Source organism: Desmodus rotundus, chromosome 2, assembly GCF_022682495.2.
Source record: "Desmodus rotundus isolate HL8 chromosome 2, HLdesRot8A.1, whole genome shotgun sequence".
Classification (NCBI taxonomy): domain Eukaryota; kingdom Metazoa; phylum Chordata; class Mammalia; order Chiroptera; family Phyllostomidae; genus Desmodus; species Desmodus rotundus.
Genome location: NC_071388.1, coordinates 32,020,538 through 32,036,878, shown reverse-complemented (window position 1 = coordinate 32,036,878; position 16,341 = coordinate 32,020,538). Strand labels below are relative to the sequence as shown.

General features: G+C 35.4%; 1 protein-coding gene across 12 annotated transcripts in view; it reads left to right on the top strand.

Annotated features, from left to right (window-relative positions):
* PHC3 (polyhomeotic homolog 3) overlaps positions 1-16,341 on the top strand; it is a 74,653-nt gene that overhangs the window by 14,879 nt on the left and 43,433 nt on the right. For all 12 annotated transcript variants that reach the window (XR_006655952.2, XM_045197819.2, XM_024563399.3 and 9 more), the window contains 3 exons: positions 7,028-7,186; positions 9,295-9,390; positions 15,969-16,215. Coding sequence is in view for 11 of the 12 variants with exons in the window: in XM_045197819.2 (XP_045053754.2) it covers positions 7,028-7,186; positions 9,295-9,390; positions 15,969-16,215 (502 nt within the window). In the remaining variant the exon portion in view is untranslated. The remainder of the gene's footprint in view (positions 1-7,027; positions 7,187-9,294; positions 9,391-15,968; positions 16,216-16,341) is intronic.

Here is a 16,341-nt window from a genome sequence, read left to right as displayed (position 1 = left end):
CGATAAGAAAGTTGTGGGTTTGATCCCTGGTCAGGGCACATACAAGAATTAACCAATGAATGCATAATTAAGTAGAACTACAAATTGGTGTTTTAGCTTTGGTCGGTGTGTTGCATTTGGTTGGGTGTTGTACTGCAAAGGGAAAAGTTGTGGGTTTGATTTCTGGTCAGGGCGCATGCCTGGGTTGCGGGGTCAGTCCCCGGTCACAGTGTGCACAAGAGGCAACTGATCAATGGTTCTCTCTCACATCAGTGTTGCTCTCCTCTCTCTTTTCTCCCTCTCTTGCCCTCTCTCTAAAAAAATAAATAAAATCTTTAAAAAAAATAGAGCATGTGCAGAAAGGAGGACTCTTAATGAGCTCATGATCCTGAAGCAGCAGTGCTTAGTTGCAGGAATTCATTCCTGAGGGGGATTCTGTGTTAGTTGGTCTCCCTTCCTCACGGGGATCGTCTGTGCCAGTACTTCCTTGCTGAATGCCAACTTAGTGTCAAGCATGGTGTTCAGTGCCAAGGGTTCAAAGTGAACAAAGCTTTTAGGGTACAGAGGATTACAGGATACAGAAATGGAAATAGTCAAAAGCATTGTGATAAGAGTTTTGTTTTACTGGAGTATCTTGTAATTCCCTGAAAATGGTGCATGGAAGATAAACTTGGAATTTTTACAGGCCTGAAAATTCCCTCCCCACACCTTTTTAAATAATTGTGTTTACATAAGTTCAACATTGAAAATAATTTTTCTTAGGAAATTTGAAGGCAAGTTCCATTGTCTTCAAAATTTTATTATTGCTGAAGAAAAGTCTGATGTTAAATCTTATTATTCCTCTGGGATGGTTGGTTCTTTCTCTCTTCAGTTTGCTCAGGTTCGCCTTTTTTCTTCCTTGGAGTTTTGTGAGGATACGTCTAGATGTCAGGACACTGTTGGGCCTTCTTAGTGTGAAAACTAGGTGTTTAGTGTTTGTGTACATAAAACCAAAAATTAAAAAAAAATTTATTTCCTTCTATTTTCTCTGTTCCCTCTTTTTGGAGCTCCTTAGTTGGATGTGAATCTTTCTGGATTGACCTTTTATTTATTTTTTTTTTAGCTTTGTACTCATTTACTCTTTTTGCCTTTTCACTCTGTTGTGGGTTATTTCCTTGCCTTTTAAAAAATACCTTTTACATTTAAAACATTTTTAGTTTAACCATTGTATTTCCAATTTCTAAGAGCATTTTCTTACTCTCTTTTCATAATATCCTATTTTTCTATGATGGATAAAATACTTTATTTTATTTCTGATTACAGTTTACATTCAATATTATTTTGCATTAGTTTCAGGTTTACAGCATACTGGTTAGACAGCCATACACTTTACAAAGTGTTTCCCCCAGTATTTCCAGTACCTGTGTGGCACCATAAATAGTTATCACAATATTAGTGACTATATTCTCTGTGCTGTAACTACCAATTCGTACCTCCTAATCCCTTCACTTTTTTGTGATGGGTAAAATATTTTAGATTTCTGTTATAATACTTACCAGATTTTAAAATACTTTTTTTCTGTTTTCTGAATTTATTTTCCTTAGAAACTGCCTTGGTTTTTTTCTTTCATGCTGCTGTTTCTTCTTTTATAAGAGAAAGCAGTTTTTTTCTTAAAATGCGTATATAAGCTTCGTGCTCATATGTAGGGTGAATGATTGTGTAGATTAATCAAGGTGCATTTCTCCCACTGCTCTGAAGATAGGTCTGCCCCCAGTAGATCTCTTCCTTTAGTGGAAAGGCTGATTAGGATTTCTGTATTTGCATTTAGGAATAGCAGTGGTAGTGGCAGTGGGAAAGGATGTGTCTTTGGCAGGTTCATAATTGAAGGTATGCTTTTCCCAAAACTAAAATCACCTTTGAAAGGGAAGAGATTTTAGACCGTCAACAAAATTCAGGGAAATATGACCTGGTAGCTGATGGCAATTGGGAGAGTGGTGTGAGGTCCCAACGTGCCTACTTTGAAGGGGACTGAGGTGTCATTGTCCTATGTTCAATGCTTCTTGTATCTTGTATCTTCTTCAGTAAATGTCTCTTAATTATCAAATTACGTGGCTGGATACATTCTGGACAGACCATATATTTGTATCTATCTCAAATGTAATGATACACAGTTTTATGAGTAGAGTAGTACCTGCTTTTCTGCAAGGAATATGTTCCAAGATGTATCCAGTGGAAGCCTGAAAGGATGGCGCAGAACCTTGTATAGATATATGTTATGTTTTTTCTATACATACATATGTATGATAAGGTTTAATTTTTAAATTAGGTACAGTAAGAGATTAACAATAACTGCTAATAAAATGGAACAACTATAAGAATACACTGTAGGAAAAGTTATATGAATGGCTTTGGGACCATTATTAAGTAAAATAAAGGTTACCTGAACACAAGCACTTCAGTACTGTGACAGTCCACCTGATAGCTGAGATTGCCACTAAGTGAGGAATGAGTAGGTAGTATATAGAGTGTATGTTCTGGACAAACAGGTGATTTCACTTTCCAGGTGGGATGGAGCAGAATGGTGTGGGGTGGTGGAAGATTTCACCGTGCTACTCAGAATGACACGGTGAAAACTTTTGAGTTGTTTATTTCTGGAATTTTCTGCTTAATATATTTGGACCACTTTGTGGAAAGTGAAACCATGGATAAATGGGGGACCACTCTATGCATTATTGTGTGTATAAAGTGCAGTCACTTTTCTCTCAACTTGTTCTTCTCATATGTGATATGTGTACACACACGCACACACATAGACATACATATGTAATTATTTAAGATTATACTCTGAATGTTATTCTGCAGTTTTTTCACTTAGCAGTGGGTCATTAAGATATTTTCATTCCATAGGCATGTATTATTCTTTTAATGTCTGTGTACTGTGTCTCGCTGTCTAGGTATTCTTGATTGATTCTGATCAAATGGCAGCAGTGGCTCTCTAATGGGCTTTGGCTCCAGAGAGTACTCTGGGCTGGAGGCCCTGTGTAATCTCCATTCAGGGACACCAAGAAATGGTTGGGAATTAAATGGCTTTTCTTAAGCAGACTTGGTTTTCTCTGGTGACTCTTAGAATTAGTGCCAGTGGGACGAGAGCCTGCAGTGATAGGGCTTCAGCAGTACGATCCTTTATGAAGTGTGGGGCTAGAGGTATTAAGTGCCAGGATTGGCCAAGGCTTTAAAGTGAAGGGATTTAGGAGTGTGGGGATGTAATTGACAGAAAATAAAGGAAAATGTTAAGGTTAGCAGAACAAAGCAGAATATTGAGAACATTATCAGTTGTGGAGAGGAAGGGAAGTTTCTTTAAGTCAGGCAAGCTGTGAAAAGGGACTTCTTGCAGAGGTGGGTACTGGTCTACTTATTCTCACAGGTTGGGCATTCATTAGTACACACTGCCTAACTTGTTATTTGCTATATGGAACTTAAAAATAAATATGATATTTGTTCTTGGATTTCACAACTTAGACAATGTACAATACAATGCAGGTGGTTAGGAAGTACCTATTTGGTTTCTTACTTCCTTTTTTTCTTTTTTAAGAAAAAGAAAAGCATTCTTTCTGTACTTTGTGTTCTACTTCCTTAAAGAGTACCCTTGGGCATTTAAAAGACTTTTATTATGTTTTTGTTTAAAGAGTGTGTGGTCTGTGCTTTCTAGAGTCAATTAGCCTCTCTCTTCCTCCTTCCCACCCTCCCCCACATCACTGACTGAAAAAAGTGCCAAGGCATTACTACTGCAGAGTGACTCAAGGTACCTGAAAGCTCCAGGAATGCCAAAATACGTTGTCAGAAAACCTGGGTTCAGTTTTACACTGCTAAGCAATTTTTCTTTGGAGCAAGGCTTTATCCAAAATGCCTATTTGTAGATGCAGAAAAAGATTATGTTTGGGGGGTTTTATTAATAATTTTTAAAAAGATGTTATTTATTTATTCTTAGAGAAAGGGGAAGTGAGGCAGAAAGAAAAGGACAGAAACATTGATGTGTGAAACACCAATCAGTTGCCTCTCACACGCCCCCGACTGGGACCTGGCCTGCAACCCAGGCATATGCCCTGGCCAGGAATCAAACTGGCGACCTTTTGGTCTGTGGCATGATGCCCAACCCACCGAGCTACACCAGTCAGGACAATAATTTATTATATAGCACATCAAAAATAAAGTTGAACTAATGTCACCACACTCTGCATTTTTACTCTGCTTTGTTAGGGGCTATACCAGAATTGTTTCCCTCTCTCACTCACACACACACACACATACACACTCTTGTTCCTTGTGATGGGCTTATGTGTTACATTAAAACTCTGAAGTATGACTTAAAATAACATGGCATTTATTAATTTAATAAAATGTTGAATGAAGACTCTTTTACAGATACTGAATATATGAAGATGAATAACACATGGTCCCTACCCTTAAAGAAATTATTGTTTAGAAGGGTAGAGTATATGGAAGATAACAGACAAAAAGGAGGGTAAATAGTTTTACTATTGGATGTAGGAATGACTAAAAAAGTTATTGGAGCTGAAGAGTTTTGAGAAGGAATTGTTCACTACATAGGTGTAGAGAGGGTGGGGCTTGGGGGTAAGGGGCTGATCAGTCCAGTCCCAAGCATTGCTGCCAGGGTCCACAGAGGCCTGAGTATCGTGATACTACAAATAGCTTCACATGGTTTATGTGAAGAGGAGTGGGAGGACATGATGCTAGAGAGTCAGGGGAGGTTGAGCGTTATCCAGAAGATTTTTAAGTGGTTAATTAATATTAATAAAATCAGGGAAAGATTATCTGGCAAGGAGGAGGAGGCCAGATTCCAGGTAAGGGGATCAATTTGCATCTGCTAAAGAAATCTAGGTCAAGAGCCATGGCCCCAGACTCTCAAAATAAGTGATTAAAAATCAAAATGAAAATGAGGAGAATAAAGGTGTAGAATCAATAAGATACAGTACATATGTGATAAAGGAGAGGGAAGAATCAGGATGACTCCCAGATAATCTATTTTGGGGGATTTTAAAAGATGACAGTGGCCGTTTTGAGAAGAAGCTGGTTTTAGAAGAACTAATAGTGAGTTTGGTGTTTGAACATGTTGATTTTGAGTTGGTAAGAGATATCCAGTAAGATGTGTTCTCCAGGTATTTGGATCTGGACCTCAGAATAAGAGTTTGTCGTTAAGGATACAGAGTAATCATGATTGAACTCTTTGAAACTATAGGAATAGATGTGATAATTTAGGAATTTAAGAAGAAAAGTGTTGAGGACTAAACATGAACATTTTGGAGATGGGTCAGAAAGAAGGGTGAGATGAATGGTCTGAAAAGAACGCACTGAGTTTGTCAGAGGGCACTGATTATTGCTAATGGGGATTAGCGGCGTGCTAGGAGTAAAAGCTAGATTGCAGACTTAATTCTGTATATTACGTTGTGTTTATGTACTAAATTACAGGTTTAAGTATTTTATTAAAACTAAGAAATACTTAAAAGATACAGCTAAAATTAGAGAATTAATCAACCAACTCCTGTATACCCTCTGTACAGTTTTTTTAAAACTTTAAAATAATTATAGACTCATAGGAGGTTACAAAAATAGTACAGAGAAGTCCTCCTTTATAACCTTTACTCAGCTTCCTCCATTCACTTGTTCAGTTTAACAAATGTTCTGGGCCAGTGCAAATGCTAATGCTTGGGGTGGATTTTGGAACTGTACAGGTAGTATAAATCTGTATCCTGTACCCCAACATAGTGCAAGCCTGGAGTTTTGATTTTCATAGGAGCCTCTCTCCCCCAACTGGGCATGGCTGGCTGCCTTGCTGTTTCTCAGGGCATATTGGTGGAGCTTCTTCAGCCTCCTTTTCACATATTAAGCAGCGCTTTTGAGGATCTTGGCTCAAAATAGGATTTGTTTGTTTGTTTGTTTGTTTACTTCCAGCTCTCCTTGAAATAGGCTCAAAATCAGGCGTTTTATATCTGTAGGCCAGTGTCCCCCTAGACTACCTTGGTGTCAGCTGGAACTTTACATTTTTGAGTTTCTTTTTTACTGGCACCTAGAAATTTCCTTCTCCTTACCACTTTTTAAAATTCATTTATGCTAATTTTTCATGTTGATTTAGCATTTCAGTGAGTATATTTGGGCGCATGGATGTATGAGTTTAGTCTGCCTTGGTGCTTGACTCAAAAGTCTAATAAGTTATTTCTTTATTTCTTATTTCTTAATTTTATTCTCTGTTTTGTGCTCAAAAAAAGATTTGAGGTCAGATTATATAACTCGTTAAAAATATTATTTATTTTTAAAATGGATAATACATGAATGTGTTATGAAATTAGAAGGTAAAAAAGGGTATACAGGTCTCCCTGTGCCGTGTTCCCTACTCACCCCACCTGGTTTGCCTGCATAGATGCTAGTTTCTTATGTTTCCTAGAAATGAACTATGCACTAGCTTATTCTTTAACAGTAGTTTTAAACTTTCAAATGCTGCTTAGTTTAATTTTGTAACCAGTGTTCAGGATTTTTCCATCTGCTTGACAAGTAGCAATTGTAGTTTTTTCTTCTATGAGAGTTTCTGTGGAAGAATGTTATACTAATTATATGTTACGTATGTTTTTGTGTATACGAATGGATTACCTGTGTTTTAATTTTGTTCACTTCAAAAATTCCCCAGAATGTGACAGAATCTGACAGAATAGTGTAAATATGTTGATTTGAATGTTTTAAGTTATTATGTGGAACATTAAAATAATGAAACATTAGCCCTGCTTTTTGGGAGGTAGTGAAAATGATATTTTAAGATACTGGAATCTTATTGAAACACAATGAGGATATCCTTCAAAATTGTTCTGATTACTAACCAGTAAAGGCTGTCGTTTGCATATGTGCAAATAATTGCCCAAAGAAGTGAGGGGCGTCAGTCAAAGTTGAAGTCCTCTTTTTTAGGTTCCTTAGCCACTGTGTATACTATTGATTGCCTAACTGCAGCTTGGTGAAAATCAGTGACATGGAAGCCTATGACCTAATATGTTTTCTTCCTTAGATCAACCTCTCCACTTCTCCTACACCTGCACAGTTAATAAGCCGTTCCCAGGCTTCCAGTTCTACCAGCGGCAGTATTACCCAACAGACTATGTTGCTAGGGAGTACCTCCCCTACCCTAACTGCAAGCCAAGCTCAAATGTATCTCCGAGCTCAAATGGTAAGATGTGAGCTACCAAATTTCTTTAGTGATTAAGGACTTGAGAGAGATCAAAATGTTTCTTGATTTGATGCAATAAGAGACATTTTAATATTTAAGAGATGTTTAACAAATTTTTTATGTGCATGTGCCTTAGCTCTTGTACATTTATGTCATGAAAAATTCTTTTAATTGACAGGCCTTCTTGGTGTATCAAAAAATAATCAGCAACATTGGGAAGCTGACAGATGTGTAACATAGGAGTGATTATATTTTATTTTTATTTTTTATTATTTTCATATTGGTCATAGGAGTGATTATCTTTTAATACCAAATTTCAGTGATTTCAGATCTTTTTTCACATTTTAACATCTGAAACTGAGATGCATTTTATAAAAGATGGCATCTTACAGTTATTATTGGTACTTAGAGTGATACATAAAATCACTGTGTATCTTTGACATCTTAGATTTGATGAAGTAGTTAGAAATGTTAAAAACTTGGTTGTTAACTCTAATTTAGAATTTATATTTTGATATCTTCTGAAATCTGGATTGGAGTTTCTGCTAATTTACCAGATGATTCTTAGCTTTGGTTATTCTCATCTCAAATTTTGCAAAGTGATTTGTGTACTTAAGCTCACTTTGACCTTTTATTAATATAGGAGTATTAATTTGGCTATTCTGTATTTGAGTACCTACTGATTTCCTAATTTAACTGTTGAGCTTCTTTAAGGTATGTAGAAATTGATTAACATTTCCTTTATTCGATGTCATTACAGGGAGCTAGACAAACTTTTGTCCCTATCATGTATTTATTTACTTTCTTTCTTTGTTCAAAGAATTGAATATATACCTGGATCCCCAGGTCTTCACTAAAATTGCAAAGAAAGTTTCCCATTTTATTTCTAACAAGAAGCTATGACATGACCCACTTTTTTATTTACAGATTATCCAGTAGACATTGCTGTATTTGTTTTTTCCCCCCACCATGAGCTTGTATTTAATTAATAACATGCTTCAAAATTAGGTTGACTCACTTGAAATGGTTCTAATTTGACTATTTTTGACTCCTTAGAAGTTTCATATGTTTCAGGCTAAATGGAGTATCTTCTCTTTAGGTTTAATGCTTTTAGCTGTTTGTACTAGAAATTAACTTCTCATGAAAGTTATACTTTGTTGTGTAATTTACTTCAATTTAATATACTGTAAAGAACTGAAGTTTAAAAGATCCCCTTAATCAGTAGTTTTAATTTTAACCAGGAATGGTTTTGAGGAACTAAATAACTCAATGCAATTTTGAAATAGACTATTTATACATTCTTGGAAACAACTGTCATAACTTACTAAGTTGGATTGGATAATTTCTGAGTGGGTTGTATTACCTTTTTAAATTAATGGCATTCTGTTTCAATATTGAGAAAAGCAGTTGAAAGGAGATGGTGATTAATAGTAAATAAATCAAGTATGTCTTTCCTTCATTATTATAAATTTTTGATGTGAACCTTTCTTTGCAGACTGTTTTGTTGTTGAATTTTGACATGTTTTGGCATTTACATTTAGAATGAACTTTTCTTTGCAGATGGTTTTAAAATCCAGAGCAACCCAGGTTTGCTCTGTAGACCCTATGTAGCTGAGTGAAAGGAATAGTGTAGTATATCGCATAGTTACCTTCTGTGGTGAAGAAGAATGGAAAAGCTTTTTGGGGTTTCTTGCCATGTTTTTCACTTTAATTTGTATTCAGGAGTAGGGACTATGGTTGTCTCTTGTAACTTACATTTAAGGAACCCTGCCACAGTAGTTTTGGGAAAAATTTAAGTATAATAGCTTATTTGGAGCAAAATTTGGTATGAGGATTTCATATTACCTAAATACATATTCTTTTTTTGTGCACTGATTTATTTTTTTACTCATCAGAATCATGCGCTGTTTCAAAAATGTTTATGATTTTTTTAAGTTCTCTATTACAGAAATTTCTCTGTGTCATGTAAAACCCTTTTGCTTAGGAGGCAGTCCTAAACTGCGTTGTCTTTCTGTCACAAATTTCGGTCTCCCTTGCCTGCTATACATTGTGTGTGAGACACGTTCTTTTGTCTTAGGGTATTTTTTTTGGTTTTTCTGTCTGTACAGCTGATTTTCACCCCTGCTACCACTGTGGCTGCTGTACAGTCTGACATTCCTGTTGTCTCGTCGTCATCATCTTCCTGTCAGTCTGCAGCTACTCAGGTGAGCTTGTCTAGCTTCATAATGTGGAACTTGAGGTCCAGATCTTCAGGTTAAAGATAAACATGCATTTGTGTTAAATCCTGATGGCTTCAGTGCTCTTTGTCATACATTTCAGATTGAAATTTAATAAAATATAAGAACTTCAAGAAAGTTTTCTTCTACAGAAATTATAATACCATTAACCACAAATATTTAGGTTATTTGACATAGTGAAAATGAGTTTTTGCTACGACAGTGTGTTTAGTTTTATTGTAAAGCAAATTTATTTCTTATTTGTGAGATGTATTCTTTTGTATAGATTCCTTTGCAAGCAGTTATGTAATAACTAAATCAAGATGGATTTTAAGATTAAAAATAAATTAAATTGGGTGAATTTTAAATTTAAAAAATTGAATAGAATATTACTTTTTTTGGTATTGTGGAAAAGTGAATTGTAACTTTCTCCTTACACCATTCACAGAAATAAAATAGAATGTTGACTTAAAGTTAACAGCTAAAACTGCAAAACCCATAGAAGAAAACATAGAGAATATCCTTACAACTCTAGGGTAGATAAAACTTTCTTAGGTCACAAAAAGCACTAATCATAAAAGGAACTAAGTTGGACTTCATCAAAATTGAAAACTGTTCTTCAAAGACATCCTTAGAAAAATGAAGAGGCAAGCCACAGACTAAGGGAAAGTGTTCCCAATATGAATATCTGATAAAGGAATATTTTATTCAGAATATGCAAAGTATGCTTAGAACTCAGTAATAGTATCATGGGGAAAAGATGTGAACACTTCATAAAAGAAGATACGCAAAAGGCCGACAAACATGAAAAAATGCTCAATACCATTAATCATTATAGCAATGCAGATCAAACCACAATGGATATCACTACACACCCACTAGAATGGCTGCAATGAAGGAGCCTGGCGAGAATGGGGAGCAGCCATATTCTCATATATTGCTGGTGAGAGTGAAATTGGTACAACCACTTTGGAAAACAGCTTGTCAGTTCCTTACAAAGCTAAACATATGTTTAACATGTAACCCAGCAATTCTACTTCTGGATGTTTACTGTGAGAGATCTGAAAAAATATATCCACGTAAAGATATGTAAACAAATATTCATAGCAAGTTTATTCAGAATAGCCCCAAACTGGAAACAACGAATGTTCTTTAACTGGTGAATAGATAAATAAATTGTGGGATATTACTCAGGGGGGAAAAAATACTACTATTGTACCTAAGAAACATTGTAATTAGCAAAAAAAGCCAGACACCAGAGAGTACATACTCTGATTCCATTTGTATGAAAGTCCAGAACATGTAAACCTAATCTGTAGTGAAGAAAATCAGATTGGTGGTACCTGGGGCAGAAGGTGGAGCATATTGACTGGGAAGGGGCATGAGTGAACTTTCTGGGTGATGGAAACGTTTTCTATCTTGATTGGAGTGGTGGTAATATGTTGTATACAGATGTCAAAACTCATTGAACTGGTTCATTCATTTTACTGTGTGTAAGTTATACCTCAGTAAAGTTGGTAAAAATGAATTAGTAAAATTTACTAAGAATATTCTACTTAATTGTATGATTCCATTTTGGTATTTTTCCATAGAAATTGGTATATCTTAGGATCATCCTTGGCTTCTTATTTTTAATTTAATAGTCTTAGTCTTCTTGTAAAAAGCAAAAAATGAGATGATAATAATATTTGACCCTCTTTACATATTTATTTAATAATAAAGGCCAATTTTAATATATTAGCATATAAATATGTTGATCAATTAAAGTTAAGTTTTTCCTCATGTGCTCTGTGACCCTGCAAAATTCCTGAGCTTTGTTGAACTTTAGTTTTCCTATTTACAAAATGAGATCTTTGTCTTTGTTAACTTTAAGGTTTTTTCAGCTCTAAACTTTTATAATGTCTCTTTGTGAAATGGGTTGGTTGAAGTAATGATTTTCCTGTTTTGTTTTTTTTTTAAACCTAATAGAGCTAGGCCATTATCAACTTGCAGAATGTTTTCAGTTTTAATTTTTATTTTATTACACCTAAAATTTTAATTGATTTACAAGATGCATACACTAAAACAAGATCAAATAAACTGAAAGCATGTAAGGAATAAAGCACAAATAAAGGCAGGTGTCATGGAGCTGGGAGTGAGACTGCTATTCAGATTATGTACTTGAAGTCCTGCGTGGACTTAAGTTCAACTCCCACTTCCATTATTTATTAGTTTTATGGCTTTAGACAAGTTACCAAAAATCTCTAATTGTCATACATACTTGCCGGGTGAGTTGAAGACTAAGTAATATGTATGTTTAGTGTCTAGAACATTATAGGCACTCAGTACTTTTTTTGCAAGAGGGAATGGGAAAGACTTGGGTCCACATTCTGACTTAAGCAACAGTTGCCAACTTTGTCACTTGCCAGTTGATTGATTTTGGACAAGGTCATAGTATAGCATAGTGTTTATGAGTTTGGACTCTGAATCCAGACTCTGGGTTCAAATACATATCCTACCACTTTCTCATTGGATATCCTTAATCTCTTGCCTCTGTTTCAACAATATAAGACAATAAATATTTACAAATTATTATAATGTTGATTCCATAGGGTTGTAGTGAGGATTAAATATGTTAATAAGTGAAAAACAGAACAGTGTCTGATACATTGTTAGCACTCATTAAATGTTAGCTTTTATTATTACCTTTGTTAAACCTCAGTTTCTTCACTGTAAACTAGAAGTGATAGCTCATGAGTTGTTACAAGGAATAAAGGAGACAGTGATCATAAAGTACTTAGCATATTGCCTGGCATGTAAAGTATCAGATGCCACTAATTACTATTTTTGTTCTACGGGGTCTGACAGAAGTGACGCCTGCTTGTGTGTGGTCGGGAGGGTGTGTACACGTCTTGCACAAGAGGGGCAGCAATTTGAACATTTCCCCTAAAATGTCATGTGGTGTGCTTGAGTGTGATACTGTGTTTATGTGTGATGGATTGTAGAATTACATGCTTATGATTGTGTAAAAAAAGATTCTGTAATAAAAAAGGGCAGTGTTTGTGCTGGACCCCGTAAATTGTCTAAAGACGAGTCACAGATTTGGTTCTTAGCTTTGAAGGAGCTAATAGTGAAAGAGAGAAACACAGTTGTTTAAAGGGTTCACAGTTTCCAAGGTAAAGTAAACGAGTTAGGAAAATACAACGAACATGCTCTTTTGAGCACAATCTGTCTTGTGGGTTTTTATGGAGAAAACATCTTACAGTGCCTTTATAGTATAATGAGCTTAGTAAAGTAGTTTATAAAAATGGCTTCAGTTTAATGTGATGCAGGCACATGGTTCAGTGATCATATGACTTAATTCAAGGATAGATTCTGAGGAACCTTTAGGAATTTCTCCACAAATGGTTTTCTCTGCTATGCTTTTGAAATGGCAGTTTATGAAGCTGACAGTGGAAGTGATGCTAATACTTTGAATATACCAGTGGTAACTTTCCTTAGCTTCAGGGCTGGTAGTTTTGAAAAATTTATGCTCTACTTTGTTAATTTTAAAGCTTATATTTTTAGTTTTTAAAATAATTAGTGTGTAATTGAGAAATACCAAATTTCAAGTTTAATACTCTTTGAGTGTTAGAAGTCTGTATAACAGTTAATTTTTTTAGTATTAAAATTTAATTATAGCACACTGTGAAAAAATAAGAAATTTGGAATATTTCACCCTTATATGCTATTTAAAATGCTCCATCCTTTCTCCATACCATGTAAAAAATTTTTTAATTTAGAAAAAAAATCTCATTTTCAGAAAGATATGATAGGACTAAGAGTATATTCATGGGAAAGGAAGAAATCTTACTTACCATGCTATCTGGGGGGTGCTGTGAGAACTGAGAAGAAAACAGCCCTTGGGATTTCAAACCTAGAAACTCAGCTCTACTGCCAGCGATGTGACTTTAATTACTGCTTCCCTCATATGCAAAGCAGAGATGCTACAGTAATTCACACAGTATTTCTTAGATTCATTGAGAAATTGGTATGAGAGTATTTGGGTAATCCGCTGTAAAATGTAAATTACCTAAAGACTTCAGGTGAAATTTAGACTTCTTCAAAAGTCAGAACGTTTTCATAATTTGATCATAGGAAAAGCTTAGATGAAATGAAAGTTGAATATCACTGTGCCCTAATATTCTTTATTGAGAAAGGGTGTGTTCTCTGCAAAGGTGAAGCTCTGTCTAGGAAAGCTGAAAATGTAATCTTCCTATTAATAGCTAAATTAACTTGTAATATACTTTAGAATTATAGTTTACATGTTTGAAATTTATTGTAAATTTTTAAGTGAAGATGACCAAAGGTATTATAGCCATAGTCTAAAATTTATCTACTCATATAAATAATATATGAATATATGCACACACATATATTTTCTTCCAGAATTCCAGAAACAAAAGGAAAATTAAAAGAGTATATGATTCTATAGAAATGGACTGCCACATGTTTTAGGATTCATTGTGTCAAATCTTTATTTACACTTTTGAATATATTCTCAAAAGCATATTTGAATATATATGCTTTTCATATGAAGGAAAGTTTTCAGATTTTCAAGTTTTTAAGATTTTTATATGCCTCCGCTAGATATTGTTGAGATTTTTTTTATAAACTATGGACAGGTTTTAATGTTAACCTAAGAAAACCGTAAATAGAACTAAATACAGAAATATAGCCAGGTAATACATATTCAGAGTCAGATACAAGAGAACACCTCAGACTTGCGGAGTTTGTGTTATGTCTGCAGCGCAGAACTATGGGGAGTACAAAAATGAATGTCAGAGATGAGAGCCTGCCAGCCAGACTCTCAGTATTTCACACAGACATGAGTAATTATAAAATAAGCTAGACATTAGTCAGTGCTACAAGCCAGTATGATCCATATTCTATGGGAAAAGCACTAGATAGGGGAGGATAAATTATTTCTAACCAGGGACTTTGGGAAAGATTCTTTGGGAGAGTGAGTGGGATTTTTACTGGGCCTTGAAGGAGCATGGAGGAAGAATGGCATTTGAGCAAGAGGAGCTTGAGCAAGGGTTCTATTGAAGGAAGCATAAGGTAGTTTGGAAAAGGGCGAGTAGAACAGTTTGGCTAGAATATGAGTATTGTGGACTGCAGCAGTGGGCACGTGGGGCTTGAAGTGGGTTGGGCCTTGACTTTGAAGGGCTTTGAGTGGCAAGCTGAGAAGTCTGGATTTTAGCATATTTTATTTTTGCATTAATTTCAATAATACAGCAGTTTTTACTCCACTTATATTGCTATGAAATATTTGACAAAAATCAGAGAAGATGCTTCATATGGTCTCACTTAGAAGATTCTTTGAATAGCTTAGAATAGGATGAGGAAAACCTCGACTTCCTGATGTAAACATTTGTTTAGCACCTGCTGTTGGCTGAACACTGCATTTGGCACCTGGAAAGAGAAAGTATAGCCTTTGGGCATCAATTAATGATACAGTTGTAGAGACAGAACACACGAAACTGAAGAACATTCATAAAGCAGCAGTATATCATTTGCTTTGTCACCTTAGAGTCTCTTTCACTTCAGTGTCCCTCCCAGGGCTGGTGCTAGCGTACATGTATTTGGTGCATTCAGGCCAGATAGTCAAAAACTTTGGCAGCTATTGGAGAGGCATATTCTGCCTGGCTGTTTGGGAATGTTACAGACCTCATGTGACTGTAATTGGGATGATCCTTGCCACCATCCAGACGGGCAGTATGTTTAGAATAGCGCTGGGTATAGACAGGAGCCGTACAGAAACCATTTCAAGGCCATGCCCAGTCTTTTCAGTTCATGAGGTCAGGTTCTCAAAAGCAGGTGAATGTTCCGTAGAACAACACAAGTCCAACTTATCTTTAAAAAGGAGTTCATGGGAAATGATTTTCACAATTATCATGGTGGGATAGGTGATTCAATGAATTAGTTTTCTTACTAGATTAGTGTTCTCTTATAATCTCTATAGAGCTGGTAACTTTTTTGTTATCTTTTTCTTATCTTTATTAAGACAGCAATATTGTATCCATACTCTCCTAATTATGTAAGTTCATGAGATACTTGTAACCTTAAAATGTTTCACAATCCTGTCATGAAGCAGTCAGACTGAGGTTGAAGGAATTGCTCTTTCGTCCTTACACAACTTGGGCTTCCCCACCTCTGCAACTTTGCTCAAGTTTTCCTCTTTACCTGGAACGACCTTCCTCTTTCTCCTTCTCTTTGGCTGTCTCCAAGCTGGTAACAATTTTAAAATGCAGTGTATTACGGAGTAATTTACTCATAGTTCATCGTTCATATATGTATTCCATTTTCATTTAGTTCTGATGATTCTTTTTCTTAATGTTTTTTCTTAAAATGTCACTTAATATTTAAGTTTTGATTACTTAGAATAATAACTCCCTTTCAAGATGTATCAGTTGTTTCAAAAGCTTGGAACTTTATGTATGAAAAGCATAATAGAAATGTGTTGTCATTATTGTTATAAGGTTGATGATTACTGCATCAATTAATACCATCTGTTTCATCCATATTTTTTGTTATGTGGTTCTTAGGTTCAGAATTTAACATTACGCAGCCAGAAGTTGGGTGTGCTCTCTAGCTCACAGAATGGTCCGCCAAAAAGCACTAGTCAAACTCAGTCATTGACAATTTGTCATAACAAAACAACAGTGACCAGTTCTAAAATCAGCCAACGGGATCCCTCTCCGGAAAACAATAGGAAAGGAGAAAGCCCAAGTCTGGAGTCACGGAGCACCGCTGTCACCCGGACATCAAGTATTCACCAGTTAATAGCACCAGGTGGGATAAGACTTTTGTTGAAAATAATTGCATTTTTCATCTTCTTAGCAGGCAGAGCAAAACAAAAGATGTCCAGTACTTGAATAAGAATGATACTTTTAAAGCATTTTAAAATGTGGATTTCAT